Source organism: Triturus cristatus, chromosome 4_1 (genome assembly GCF_964204655.1).
Source record: "Triturus cristatus chromosome 4_1, aTriCri1.1, whole genome shotgun sequence".
Classification (NCBI taxonomy): Eukaryota; Metazoa; Chordata; class Amphibia; order Caudata; family Salamandridae; genus Triturus; species Triturus cristatus.
Window position 1 is genome coordinate 523,334,509 of NC_140585.1, and position 15,072 is coordinate 523,349,580.

A 15,072-nucleotide genomic window follows, 5' to 3' on the forward strand; every position below is an offset into this window, starting at 1 on the left:
TGGGATGAGTGGTCAGAAACGCGGGGTCACCAGGTGCCGGGCGGTGACGTCTGGCGACATTCTTATCCACAGGTGCCCCTGTGGCCGGCCGCGACCAAGTGCCCAACAGGACGTCGGTGAGGGCATCGTTGAAGGGAAGCAGGGGCTCAGACGAAGTAGACGCCATCTGGAGCACCTCGGTGAGGAGGTTGGTTTTGAGGGCCACCGTAGGAAGATCGAGGTTGAGGACCTCAGCAGCCCGACGGAGCACCATCGTGTAAGATGTGCCCTCCTCCATTGTAGGCGGGGGGAGAGGCAAACCACGGTTCAGAAGAGACATCGAGGTCACCGGTGACCCCCAGATTGCCCACCCAGTCCTGCTCGGAGTCACACTGACAGGCAAGAGGGTCCTCGGACCCCTCCCAGTCATCCTCCACCTCCATCGCAGAAGGAAACGGGCGCGACGGTAGAGCCAGAGAAGGCACAAACGGCATCGGAAACGGCTCCGTGAAAAGCGCCGGCCGCAGTCGGGCCGGCGCCGTGTCCCAATGCGGATCCCAGGCAGGAACAAAATGGACCTGGAACCGGGGCAAGGGCGGAACGAACGGTACCCACTGCGGCGGGGCCGGAGCCAACGGCGTTGGATCCTGTGGCGCCAAAGCTGGATCCGCCGGCGGCGCCGACGGGCCAACAGGATCTGGACACGGGACTGCGGGGCCCGTAGGCGCGCCGGCGGGAGCCGGAGGCATAAAAAGGCGGTCCATGGTGTCAATAAACTCTTGCACCCGTTCGGGAGTCGCCGACGGACGCGGGTAAGGCGGGTAGGCCACGGGACTCCCAGGCCCTAAGGGAGCCGCAGGGGCAGAACCCCTGTCCCCCTCATCGGCATCCGAGGATCGACGGGGGGACGTCGAAGAGCGAACACGCTTCTTCGACTCAGGAATGGTCCCTGGATCTGGAGCGGCGTTGGGACGAGTGCCGGACCTCCAGCAGTTTCTGGCACCGCTCCCTCAAGGTCTTCGGGCCATGGCCCGACAGTCCCGGCAGGCCCGAGAGTTGTGGTCAGTCTCCAGGCAGTAGAGGCAAACTTCATGGGGGTCCGCCACCAACCTATTGCGATGGCAGGCCCCACAGAACTTAAATCCAGGCATCCCTACGTGCACCAGGAGAAAAAAGGGGAGACAAAAGTCTCAAAAGAGTAGTCAAAAAGTGACTAAGGTACATGCTCCATCCGGATCTGCGCTTGCTGGCGCAGAAAAAGAAAGAACTGACGTCAGCGCGCATGGGTGGCGCCTAAGTATTCTCCGTGATGTCATCTTGGCACTTACGACGCCAGTGACGGACACGGAGCCGCACAACGCCACCTGCTGATGCGCAGGGGTACTGCTACAGAAAACTTTCCGGATCAGTCTCACGCCTGGGGATATTCTAAGGTAAGGAATCTATCACTAATGTGTCTTTCAGATATGCCTGTTCAAGCAGTCTCAACATCTGTATGATGAGGATGTGATTTCCACATGCACTGACCTCTTATTTGACAACTACAAGCAGGCAGACAGACCCGCATAGACAGCGAGGCTAGAAAGGATTGAATAAGGCATAACAAAGCGAAGGCATGAAAGGAAGAGCTCCCCACCCTATGAGCAACCCTCAGTGTCCTAGATGATTGCCGACAAATTTCCCTGCCAGCAAATGAAAACTGCCAGTGAAACAGCTTTATTCCATTCTGTGTATAAGGTGTTATTGCAGGATCATTTATATCCCTTCAGCTGGTGAGCAGTGTAAACCCAGAGGTTTTACAAGGCTGTCTAATGCTAAATGAGTAAACAAATTCAGCCTTATCAAAACAGCGAGTGGAAGTGGGCAGTGGCCAACACCCATGCAGGGTGCTGACAGACTGCCACTGTATCTGATTTGGACCAAAGCATATTTTACGGCCTAAAACAAATCTTTAGCATGTACTATGTAAAGTATAAGTCAGAGATTTTTAACCTGTTGTCCAGGGACTCCTAAGGGTCCGAGAAGCCTACTCAGGGTGTCTGCTTAGAAAATTAAATAATATTAACAGACTATAATATATATATATATATATATATATATATATATATATATATATATATATATATATATATATATATATATAGAGAGAGAGAGAGAGAGAGAGAGAGAGAGAGAGAGAGAGAGAGAGAGAGAGAGAGAGAGAGAGAGAGAGAGAGAGAGAGAGAGAGAGAGAGAGAGAGAGAGAGAGAGAGAGAGAGAGAGAGAGATTAAAAAACGCAGAATGCATTTTAAAACATTTTCTAAATGTGAAGGCATTTGAAATTCGGGGCTATAGAATAAATGTGTATCCTCAGATTGTGTGCGAGCAGTGCTAGTGCATCAAACAGCTGTAGTATGGATGAGGAATGGCCTTTAGAAAAGCTCCAACCTTCCTATTAAAGTTCTGATTTTGTTTCAGATGTGTTTGTGAGATAATTGTAAAGTTTCATCATCTGTGCATTTGTTCGATGAATGCTTGCCTCTGTATTTGTTGTGTATTGTTTTGTGGTTTAAATAATCTAAAATGCTTAGGCAGGGGGCTCCCAGCTTCCAATAATGATTCAATGGCTTCTCCGGATTCCCCCAATGAATAATGGGGTTTCAGTAATGGTTAAGTGGAGGTCCACAAAAGATTAAGAACCACTGGTGTAGAGGATTGATTGAAGTTTTCCAATAATACAATACAGTTGCATAGCAAGAGACAGGTGACACGGCATACGAAGCAATACCACTGGTGTAGATGATGACTCTCGTGCAGGTTTACCAGCTGAAGGTACATAGTTAGAACAGCAACTATGCCTGACATGTGCCGGTGCAGTCACAGCAAGCGAAAAGTACTGCGTCTCATACTTTGACACTCAGGACAGCATCAGCCAGGAAATGTATAATGCTGAATAGCCTGCTCAGCTGGCAGACGACCATAATGTGCCTGTCAGGGGAGTGGTGTCAACATTTCTGCAACATGTCTTATTGAAAAGCAAGAGGACCAGTAAAACGCAACAGGAATCTACATCCTGCAAACATTTCCGTCATTCATGTCCGAATGTAATTTATTCACTTTTCTGACTATTCTAGGAAAACTCACAAGTACGGCTCTAACTAGTAAACCTAAAGATAGCACTTTTTCTGTTTACTGAAACCCTAACCACTCCCTTGTAAGGAATCCAAATTAACACCTTAAACCCTTTACTGAGGAGGTGATGTGATCCCACTGCCTTGGACCCCAGCACACTGGCCCTTTCCCACACACTGGCCCCCTAGCCTTCGGTACTTCCCACAACATTACTTGAATGGCATGACATACACTCATCATTCAGACCCTCATTACGAGTTTGTCGGAATAGGGTGGGGTATTTAATGCACGTGCTAAATAAAATGATCCCAACGTCAGGTATTTAATACATAGGGGAAATACCTCCTATTCCAATTTCTTTTCTTTACATTTTTATTGAAAAAGTTAGCACAAAGAACAAAAAAATGTTTTGCCGCAGAGAGATTCACACGAATACTGATGAACATCACTTCAACATAAGCTTCAGCATTCGAGACAAGTCTCTAAGCATCTAGGTACATGTAGTGAAACATTCTGAATCACATTCTATATCATTTAGCCTTTCTTCCCTCCCAGCCTATCCCTGAACCAAACCGCATAGGACAACAAACTAAAATAGGAGAGCTACCAATAAAAGGTGCATTGGAAGGGTTTGAAGATATGTAAGAATAGAGATGTGTGAATGTCCTACCTGGAGGGCCAGAGTGATGTTTGCCTCTCTCCGCTCATAGTCTATATGTCTTCTATTCCAAGTTTTTTCACGCAACAATGGGGTAGAATGTATAGAAAAGGTTCTTGACAACACAAACCATGTTTTGTCTTTTATCCCAATAAATTTTAGCAGGTTTGAACTGCCAGAATTTATCAGGGAAAAACTGGCAGTGTGTGATAATTATCACACAATAAATAATTCTATGTCAGGACCGGAGGTGAGGATTATGCTATTCTTTCTTCACTTTATTGAATAGCAGCCATTTAAAGTAAACACCCAAAAAACTATGATTCCCATGAAGCCTTGGGAATATTACTAAGCAACAATAGAGTCCAACAGGAGTTTCATCCGTCCACCTTCCATCAATCAGGGAGCTCCAGCCGGATCATAGTCCCTTGTCACTGGCCCTTCCTCCTCTTTCTTCACTGCTCGCAGCATGAGATAAGTGTTTTCATTCCTCACTTGTGTGGCATGCATTTACTGCACTAGAATGTATTTGGTTATAGCATGTTATTTGAACGATTTTATTGTCTAACGCGCTGCCGTGCATAGTGTTTCAATTGTGATAGCGTTTGGACGTATGCCGTCATTCGGTGGCGTTTGGCCTTTGTAAGCGCTTGGCCCTTGTGGCATGTGTCCGGTTCTCACGCGCTAGTTTTTCCTCAGTGTTGGCCTTCCCACTGCTCGGGGGCCCGACTCCAGCCGTGGGAGCGTTCCCGCACCTTCGCGGCTATTCTTCATTGGTGCAGGCTCAGCGGTGGGGTCATCCCGCTGCCTGAGGGTGCCCGATTGGTGGCGCTCGCCCACAGAACACGCTCCGGATACCACACATACCACACAGTGCTTTAGTCAGAGTGACTGCGCTGTGGTGAGCCATGTCTGTCTGAGGAGCCTACTTCCAGGTTTGTGGGTCTGTAATACTGTTGTGACCGAACTCTGACACCTGTACAGGGTCGGTAGGGTGATAAAAAACCCCTCTCTCTGAACGCTTCCACGAGGGAGTCTGTACTTAAGCAGGTGTTTCGCCTGTTGGGACCATTTCTCAGACATGTTGCCTCCACAGTATTGCACCAGGGCTGCAGGGTCCCGGGCTCCAGCCCCAGTTAAAAGCGAGGCACCAAGGGGAGAAGGAGGACCCATTTAGCTCCCTCTCATGGGATAATGAAATTCACGATGCGGTAGACGCATCTATTCACAGGGCAGTCTCGGAGGCTATAGCACCCCTGGAAGAACGCTTTTCCCCTAACCCCTTGTTAGGTTGGTCGCTCCCCCTCTGCACAGCACCGCCTGTGCGTCCTGTCCCTGCCCCAGCTGCCGCTGCTGAGGTAAGTTATGTGCCCCCGTGATCTGTGCCCTCTGGTTCTTTCTGTGCCCCCGTGATCGGTGCCCAGTTTTTCCTCTGTGCCCCCGTGATCTGTGCCACGTTTTTCCTCTGTGCCCCCGTGATTCTGTGCTCTTGCCCCCGTGCCGTCCACCGCTCCCGTTCCTGCCATTGCATGCCCTGCGGCCCGCCCCGACTGTCCATTCGCTGCCCCTTCCTCCTGCCTTCCGCCTCCCAGCTGCTCCTCCCTCCCTCCTCCCCATATATGGCGGCCGCTGCGCGGCTGTGCTGAAGGCGTGCCTAAGGCAAGCCCGTCTGCGCCCGTCCGCGTCTGGACCACGCCCAGCGCCAGGACTCCTGGCCCCCGCGAAACACCAAGACGCATGTCTCCGCTACGACTACAGCACCCTCCATGCACTCAATGCTGGATGATCACGCACCTGCTGCCTGGCCGCCCCTAAGCGCACCCAAGGACCCTTCTCCTGCCGGAACTGCAGCTTCACCAGCATCCGGCCTGCCAACCCACCTACCAAAGAACCCAACCACCTCAGATGCATCCTTCTCAACACCCGCAAACACGCCGTGGTACTCAGGGACCTACTGGACTCCAACACCCCAGACGTCGCCTTCCTGACAGAGACCAGGCTGAACCCCTCCTCGGCACCCGACATCGCCATAGCCATCCCGGAAGGCTATAAAATTACCCGCAGGACCCGCATCAATGGAGTAGGAGGAGGAATCGCCATCGTCCACAGGAACTCTCTCAACGTCTCAACCAACACCGACAACACCCCCAGCACTCCGAACACCTGCACTTCCAGATCCACACCAATCCCAACACTACCCTCAGAGGAACCCTCACCTACAGACCCCCCGGACCACGAGCACAGTTCAGCAACTCCATCACCGACCTCGTCAGCACACACGCCCTCGCCTCCACGGACTACATCCTCCTCGGGGACCTGAACTTCCACCTCGAGAACAACAACAACACCAACTCCTCCACCCTGATCGCCAACCTCAGACTCAAACAACTCATCACTACACCCACCCACTCTGCTGGCCACACGCTTGACCACATCTTCTCCGCAACCTCCCACGTCTCCTTCAACCACACCACCGAGCTCCACTGGACAGATCACCATCACTTCACCTTCCGGAAACCCACCACGCACCACCGCACCCAACAGATGCCGCGCCGCTGCTGGAGCAAAGTCACCGAAGACCAGCTTTACACCTCCCTCGCTCGGAACCCACCCGCAGATCCGACCGTCCCCGACACCGCTGCCCGCAACCTCAAACAGTGGATCAACGACTGAGCCAACACCCTCGCCCCCCTCAAGAAGCCCTCCAACACCCACACTAGCAAGAAAGCCAGCTGGTTCACCGAAGACCTCCAGGCCTCCAAGCGAACCTGCCGAAAACTCGAAAAAAACTAGATCCATGAACAAACACCGGACAGCTGCACCGCCCACAAGAACGCCACCTGCAGACACCACCACCTCATCAGATCCACCAAAAGGACCTCCTTCAAAGACCGCCTAGACAACAACGCACACAACAGCAAAGAGCTCTTCAACATTGTGAAGGAACTCTCCAACCCCAGCTCCAACACCAACGACATCCCACCTTCACAAGACCTGTGCGACTCGCTGGCCACCTTCTTCCATCGCAAGATCGCAGACATCCACGACAGCTTCAACACCGTCACCACCCCGGCAACCACTGAGACCCCCGCTCTCATGACCACCACCCGCACCAACCGCCTGATCTCCTGGACCAACATCAACGACGACGACACCATCAAGATCATGAACATCGTCCACTCCGGATCCCCGGAAGACCTCTGCCCACACCACATCTTCAACAAAGGCAGCCGCACCATCGCACCCCATCTCCGGAAAACCATCAACATCTCCTTCGAGACAGCGACCTTCCCAGAGAGCTGGAAGCACGCAGAGATCAATGCCTTACTCAAGAAACCCAAGGCGGACCCTAAGAACCTCAAGAACTTCCGACCCATCTCCCTGCTCCCGTTCCCGGCAAAGATCATCGAAAAGGCCGTCAACAAACAACTGACCAGCTTCCTCGAGGAGAACAGCATCCTGGGCCCGTCCCAGTCTGGGTTCCGCAGCAACCACAGCACCGAAACTGCCCTCATCGCCGCCACCGATGACATAAGGTACCTGCTAGACAACGGAGAAACCGCGGCCCTCATCCTCCTGGACCTGTCAGACGCCTTCGACACGGTCTGCCACCGCACACTACGAACACGCCTCTACGACGCCAGAATCCAAGAGAAAGCCCTGGACTGGACCTCCGCCTTCCTCTCCGGCAGAACACAGAGCGTCCGCCTCCCCCTCTTCCACTCCGAAGCCACCAAGATCATCTGCGGCGTACCCCTAGGCTCATCCCTCAGCCCAACGTTGTTCAACATCTACATGGCACCACTCGCCCACATCACAAGATGGCACGACCTCAACATTATCTCCTACGCCGACGACACCCAACTGATACTCTCGCTCACCAAGGACCCCCACACCGCCAAAACCAACCTCCACGAAGGAATGAAGGCCATCGCCGACTGGATGAGGAACAGCCAACTGAAGCTGAACTCGGACAAGACGAAGGTCCTCATCCTCGGATCCACCCCCTCGGCCTGGGATGACTCCTGGTGGCCGACTGCACTAGGAACACCCCCAACACCCACCGACCACACACGCAACCTAGGGGTCATCCTCCACTCTACCCTCTGCATGACGAAGCAGGTCAATGCCGTCTCCTCCTCCTGCTTCAACACCCTCCACATGCTTCGCAGGATCTTCAAGTGGCTCCCCACCAAGACAAGAAGGACGGTCACCCAGGCCCTCGACAGCAGTAGACTGGACTACGGAAACGCACTCTACGCAGGAGCCCCGGCCAAACTCCTGAAACGACTTCAACGCATCCAGAACGCCTCTGCACGCCTGATCCTCGACATCCCTCGCCCCAGCCACATCACACCCCACCTGAGAGACCTACACTGGGTCCCTGTCAACAAGAGGATAACCTTCAAACTCCTCACCTACGCACCCAAGGCACTCCACAACACCGGACCAATGTACCTCAACAGCTGACTCAGCCTCTACACCCCACCCGACAACTCCGCTCTGCAGATCGCACCCTCGCCACCGTTCCCTGCATCTGAAGAGTGACCGCCGGCGGAAGATCATTCTCCCACCTCGCCGCCAAGACATGGAACACCCTCCCCATCCGCCTGCGGCAGACCGAAGACCTTCAGAAGACTTCTCAAGACCTGGCTCTTCGAACAGTAGCAGCTTCCCCCTCCCCCCCAGCCCCTTGAGACCCTCATGGGTATGTAGTGCGCTTTACAAATGCCATGATTGATTGATTGATTGATTGATCGCGCAGGCGTGCGAAAAGCTGTCAGGGTCCCTTTTGGCTACCGCTACCCCAGCATTACCTAGCGGACCCTCCTCTCTCGCCCCTCAACTACCAGCAAAATGATGCAGGAGTAGATTTAGATGCTTTTGCTACGCTGAAGTAGGCATTCCTGGCCAGCACTGGCCCTCTAGCGCCTAACCCGGACCCCGCTGAGGTGGATCCCAGAGACACTGATGAGGACGCAGGCCCCTCCTGACCCTGGCTTTCCTCATTCCAGCCCCCTTCTCAACCCCCTACTGATCATGACGAACAGGGACTCTGTGGGGACATGCTGGACCCAGATGAAATTCTTCACCCGAGATCTTCGGAATGGGCTCCGTCTGACAAGGTCGCACAATCTATGGCGAGCCGAATTCAGAAGCCTTTCAAGAAAGACGCCCGCAATTGCATCAGGGCAGAATGCCCCACCCATCCTTGGAGGGCAAGGTGGCCCTAACGCCCGATATTGAAGCATGGATGGCCACCTTCTTACAAAAATGTGTTAAAGATGCTAAGAAAGGGATGGATAGACCCTGGCGGGCTTGCCAGGACAAGCTCCTGGTCACACTGTGCCAACTCACTAAGATCCTGGACATGGCGGAGGAGGTGAAAACTTTGTGTTCCCTCAGCTCAACAGATACCCTGTCCTATTGAGCGCAACGCGCCATGGTCATCTTGGGCAACGCCAACAGCGCCCTGTCTACTGAACGGCGCAGGTCCTTGTTAATCAAGGTGGACCCCAAACTTGGGGATATTGCGGATTCCGAGGCAGGTCCTGTCACGCAGTGCGGATTATTCCGGGAACTCTTCATTAAGGAGTTGGGAAAGTTTGTGAACACTTTTAGCTCCCAGCATTAGGCCCAGTCCTCTATCAAAAAGGTTTTTCACTCCCAGGTTTTCCGCGGGCCGGTCGAGGAATGGGGCGCTCGACCGGCCGCCATAACCAATATCATTCCAGAGGACAAGGCTCTAACCAAGTCCAATACCAGGACCAGTACAGATATGGGAATTTCTACCCCACCAGAGGTCGGCTTGGCAAGCATAGAGGGGTCCAACAATGCTGTTAAGTGTCATACCTTCTTCCCTTCTAAAGGTAGGGGGCCGTGGATGGCGCACCTGGATCTCAAGGACGCCTACCTCTTGGTCCCTATCTCCCCCCCACAGGAGGTTTCTACAGTTCACCTGGGAGGGCAACCCCTAAGGGTTCACCACTCTCCCCTTCGGCCTAGCCTTGTGTCATCGATATGATACATAAACAATACATAAACTATTTGGGAGGCACGCAGTCAAAAGCCCTCCCCGACCTAGTCGCCAACTTATGCCAATATTGCCTGGATCACCAGATTTCTGTCATCGCGGAGTACCTGCCCGGTCAGGACAATCAAACAGGTGACTTTTAGTCACGCCATTTCATTGACTGGAGCCTGTGCAAGCTGCACGCAGGAGTGGTTGCGGATCTCCAATCCAAATGGGGCCCATTTTCAGTGGACCTCTTTGCCTCCCGCCTGGATCACCACCTACACAAGTTCTTCAGCTGGAGACCGGATCCCCTGGTGGAGAGCACGGATGCTTTCCTCCAGGACTGGAAGGAGGAATCGGGCTATACCTTCCCGCTGTTTGCGATGATCACAAGGGTTTTGGCCCAGGTTCAGCGACAGGCTGCAGACGTGGTTATGATCACCCCGGAATGGAGATCGCAAGTCTGGTTTCCGGTTCTTCTGGAACTTTCTTGGGGTTCTCCAATCCCTCTACCCCAATTCCCAGCTCTCCTTCTCAGTCCAACTCAGCAGCCTCACCCGCTCATAGTGCAGGTGTCCCTCACTCTTATGGCTTAGTGTATTACAGGGGACGATGTTGGTCGCAGAAGTTCTTGTCGAAGGCCTGGGTGGATAGCACAGTTAAGCAGTACAAATCCACTTGGAGACGATGGTCTCATTGGTGTTTGCGACGGGACCTCAATCCTGTGGCAGCAGATATGACTAACATTCTGAATTTTTTGGCTTCTCTGGCCGAGGAAGGTTTGTCTTACAGGTTCATTCATATCTGCCATATCGGCAGGTCATGTTGCGGTGGATTGATCCCCGGTGGGGGAACACCCTTTTGTCTGCCGTCTATTACGAGGGATAGGACTTTCTGTTCCCCAGAACCACGATACTCCGCTCTCTGGGAAGTAAACCTGGTGCTCAATCTGTTCCTCTCTTGGCAACCAAATAGATTCCTCTCCAGAAAGGTGTTGTCGGCAACGTTAGCAATGCTCCTTTGCCTGATCCCTTGTAGACGAGTGTCAGACGTCAGGGCTCTGGATGTTTCCGACAGGATTTTCTCTCCCTCCAGGGTTACTTTCACTATCCGTAGACAACCAAATGTGTGTGGTGTCCTGCCTCAAGGCCTATGAAGAGATGTCGAAGGAGTTCCGACCACCTGGGGAACAACAGCTTTTCATCGCCCTTTGAAAACCACACAGAGCTGTTTCATCCCCCACGATTGCGCAGTGGGTAAGAAGGAAGCAGGCATTGACCTGCGGATGTTTGGGGCCCACTATACCAGAGAGGCGATGGCTTCCAAAAGCATTTTCCCTAGGGGACCGCTTGGAGGATATCCTTACTGCTGCACACTGGTCTTCGGACTCTACGCTCAAACGGTTTCACTTCAAACAGGTTCTGCAGATGGCTCACTTGGTGGTAAGCAAGCTTTGAAAGAGCATAATCCTTGTCTACGGTCCCGACATAGAATAGAAAATTTCCTAGCTATAGTATCCTATTAAGGACTCGGAGGTGAGGATGATCCCACCCAAAGGTTTGCCTATACCTGGAACCGCCCCACCCTTGTTGTGGAGTAAGTAATGCTCTGAGTATACTTTCAGGGCTAATCCTTAGCCCTGGTTGTGTCCTAAAATATGTCATTTGGTGGCAGGAATGGACACAAGCAAACAAGACTCATGAAATGCCGATGAAGTCTGACATCGCACGACGTAAGAGGAGGAAGGGCCAGTGACAAGGGACTATGATCCGGCTGGAGCTCCCTGATTGGTGGAAGGTGGATGGGCGATCCTCCTGTTGGACTCTACTATTGCTTTGTAATATTCCCAAGGCTTCATGGGAATGATAGTTTTTTTGGTGTTTACTTTAAATGGCAGCTATTCAATAAAGGAAAGAAAGAAAAGCATAATCCTCACCTCTAAGTCCTTAATAGAATTGAAACTTTCCGTTACGATAGTAGGAATGTTTTTATTCTGATTGCAGAGCAAACACGTGTTTCCAAAGGGATTGGAATTCAGCCCTCAACTCTGCGAGGGATGTAACTAACTTCTATTTGCAGATACCCAGCTGTGAAGTAATTTACAGAATAAAGTAATGTGTGTTAACAGCATTGCAGAGCACATCAGTAATGAGAAGCTACGGTAGCTAGTGCCACTGAAAATCACAATGCACCGCTGGCACGAAAACATGCACAGACTTCAGAGAAAGATACTACCCTTTTCAAAATCTCAAAATGCTGGAGATAATAGGAGAGCTTGGAATGTTTTGTAAGCTTGGCTAAATGTCATATGTCTCACATTTCAGGATCCATACCCCCATCGTCTTGGTATAATGGTGTCGTTGGAGGTGTATGTTCCCCTGTCTGATGCTCTAAGCTAGCATATATCTCTTTTAGCACCCGGATGTATAGAGGGGATGCACACACAGTGGAGGAATAGCTACCCTGTATAGTTAACTGACCAGTATGTGACCCTGGTGAGGTCGTGGATGACTGTGCTGTAAGTGGGGAGGCTCCTGGGCTGAGTGTAGAGACATCAGGGAGGGTTCAGGAACATCTTGAGAGTGGAAATGGCCAACAAGAACCACAGAAGAAGCTGAAACTATGGTAATGCTTCCATAATTCTATCCAACACTGCTATTACTACTATTATTACACTAACAATTATCTGCATGTAGGTTACAAGTTTGTGCCTACATTGGTTTTGGAAATGGTTTTCACGTGGTGAAACTGCCCAGATTTAAAACTGGATCATGCTCCAGAGATCTTTAGAGCCTTTCTGATTAGAAGTACTCTATTCTTGTAGCACTAACCAGACCACCCAGAAGGTGCTCAACCCTTTCCTCTTGGTACTAAAAGGTAAAATCCAAGGCCTACCTGCTTTGAGAGCCATAATGTACAACAGTGGTGAAATGCAACTGATAAATTACCCACATACGTTGCTTGCTCGACTGCAATACATTATCACTTAATAATGTAGGTCTATTGAGAAGTCTGTCACCAAGACAATCAGCATCTTGACTGTACTGCTTCCACCTCTGGTACCTATTACTTACTTCCTGTAGAGAGCAGGGCTATCAAAGCACAGTAGGGCTGGATTAATTGCAGTCGTTTAGCAGAAAAAGTCAATTGTATGTAAATGTATTTTATGTGGGAGTTTCTAAAATATGGAAATACCTAGCCCCTGGACCCACAATAGACTCCATATGTGTACAATGTATGACCAGTGCTGCCTTCTGTACAAAGCCAGTCTGTACTACCAACAGAGATTCCACCAATGACTTGTAAATATGCTTAGCTCTCATCATCATAAGTCGAGCATCACAAGAAGTGAAGATTCAGACTGGGTGCTCATTATCACTCTCCTACCTCATATATTTTCTCTCAACAGGTTTTGGTATTTACTTCTAATCCATCATACAACAATTTATTTAAAATGGTATTTTCACTGTAGACAAAGCACACACACATTTGAATAATCTAGAAAATGAAATTACCGGTTTTAAAATGTTGGATTTCTATAGCTTTTTAAAGTTATACTGCTATCTGAAAGAATGTTGATATAGTGATATGTTGGGATGGTTTTGCCCTAATGTGATAAGTTTTGAAAAGATGCTTGTTTTTAGATTATGATGTTGTCTCAGATTTCGAGCAAAGCAATAGAGGTTTTTTCCTTCTGTCACTGAATTACTATAAGCCAAATAGTGTCCTAACATGCTATACCCATAATAGCAGCTTCACTCAATCCAATGCTACATGTACAAATATTTAATGTAACAGAGGGTAACATGAATGGGCAAAATAAGGTTTTTTCGTTTGTTTATATTCCTTTGTAGTATTACAAAGCTGCTTTTAAAAATCATCCCATAGCAAGCTATGCTTATTAATCGTAGAGAAGAGTATGTGAAAGCATTTGGACTGGCGGGTCACATTTCCTTGCAATATGATAAGGCGCCAACCAGGACTCGGACACGCTGCAACTATGACGGTTCTGCCGGTCTCCGACGCCACAGTGGGGCAGGGCTGGTGACGCAGCAGGCACCAGCCCGACGTGCCAAGTTGGCATAACAGCACAGCCCCTTGGAGGTAGTATTTGAGGGTATGGGGGTGCCCGAGGGAGGTGATCTTCTGGGCAACCGGGCCTCCTGCGCTAGTCACTCCGGTAGGAGAGGTGGACCTAGCATGTAGTTCGACCAGTCATGACCTTGCCCATAGGCTCAATTCGGGATACGCAGAAAACAAAATGTACACAATTTAGTTTCAGGTTAGGAATGGCTATGTATTAGACAATATCTTAAGGTTAGCCATCCAAAATAATTGTAAATACATTGCATAAGAAATAAGGTTGATGTATGAATATTCTGTACTGATGGACTGGTTTTCTGCATATTGTAAATACAAAAATTCTTATATATGTTTTTTATCATTTAATAAAATATGGCCGGGGTTCTTCTGACCCCTAACCCAAGACAATTGTGTTGATTTATATCTATGCCTCGGGACAGAGGGGAGGTGGTTTGTGGGACCAATGGGGTCATGATGGGAAAGGGATATCAACTTGGGGCAGGGGACTCGGCAATACCTGGCCATATGTTGAGTTATCATTTTTAGTAACTATTACCGCAAGCCACCACTTCCACTCTCCAAACAGCAGATTTGCTTAGAATATATGCATTAACTAACCTTTATTGGCAGTAGATTAATTTGGGAAACTGGCAATACCTACCTATGCCAGGTGTTCTGTTTTTTAACCTTTCCACATCCATGATGAAATCATCTTTCAGGAACAGGAATCCAACGATGGAGAACAGGTAAACCAGGATAAGCGCGAGGACAGCTGTCAGTATAATGGAGCGGCCATTCCTAGTAACACTTTTAATGACATTTAACAGTGTTTCCTCTCTGTAGACCAGGTCAAAAAGCTGGAAGAAAATTGCAGAAATATTGTGGTATACATTACTCAACACGAAATACTTTAAATAAGAAATCAGCTTTATAAGGAGTATCCCCTCCGTACTTATTCTAGAAGTACTTACCTTTCGTCAGTTCCTGAGACTGGCTGATGTAAATTACATGAGCAGTTTGAGAGCACTGCCTTTTCAGGTCTAAAATTAAAGGTTTACCTGTCACAGCCGCATGGAAAGGCGGGACCGGAGCACGGAAAGTGGAATTGAGTGAAATCCAGATTGCCACTCGAGCGCGGCAAAGAATAATATGGACAGAGCAGGAAGATCACAGAGAAGGACAAAAATATCATTAACAAAGGAAGGACAAAGACAGTAAATAATT

General features: G+C 50.0%; 1 protein-coding gene across 4 annotated transcripts in view; it reads right to left on the bottom strand.

The window, feature by feature from the left end:
• The window catches only part of ITPR2 (inositol 1,4,5-trisphosphate receptor type 2), a 1,506,646-nt gene that overhangs the window by 154,386 nt on the left and 1,337,188 nt on the right, over positions 1–15,072 (bottom strand). For all 4 annotated transcript variants that reach the window (XM_085652787.1, XM_085652785.1, XM_085652786.1 and 1 more), the window contains one exon: positions 14,510–14,705. In XM_085652787.1, coding sequence (XP_085508913.1) covers positions 14,510–14,705 — 196 coding nt within the window. The remainder of the gene's footprint in view (positions 1–14,509; positions 14,706–15,072) is intronic.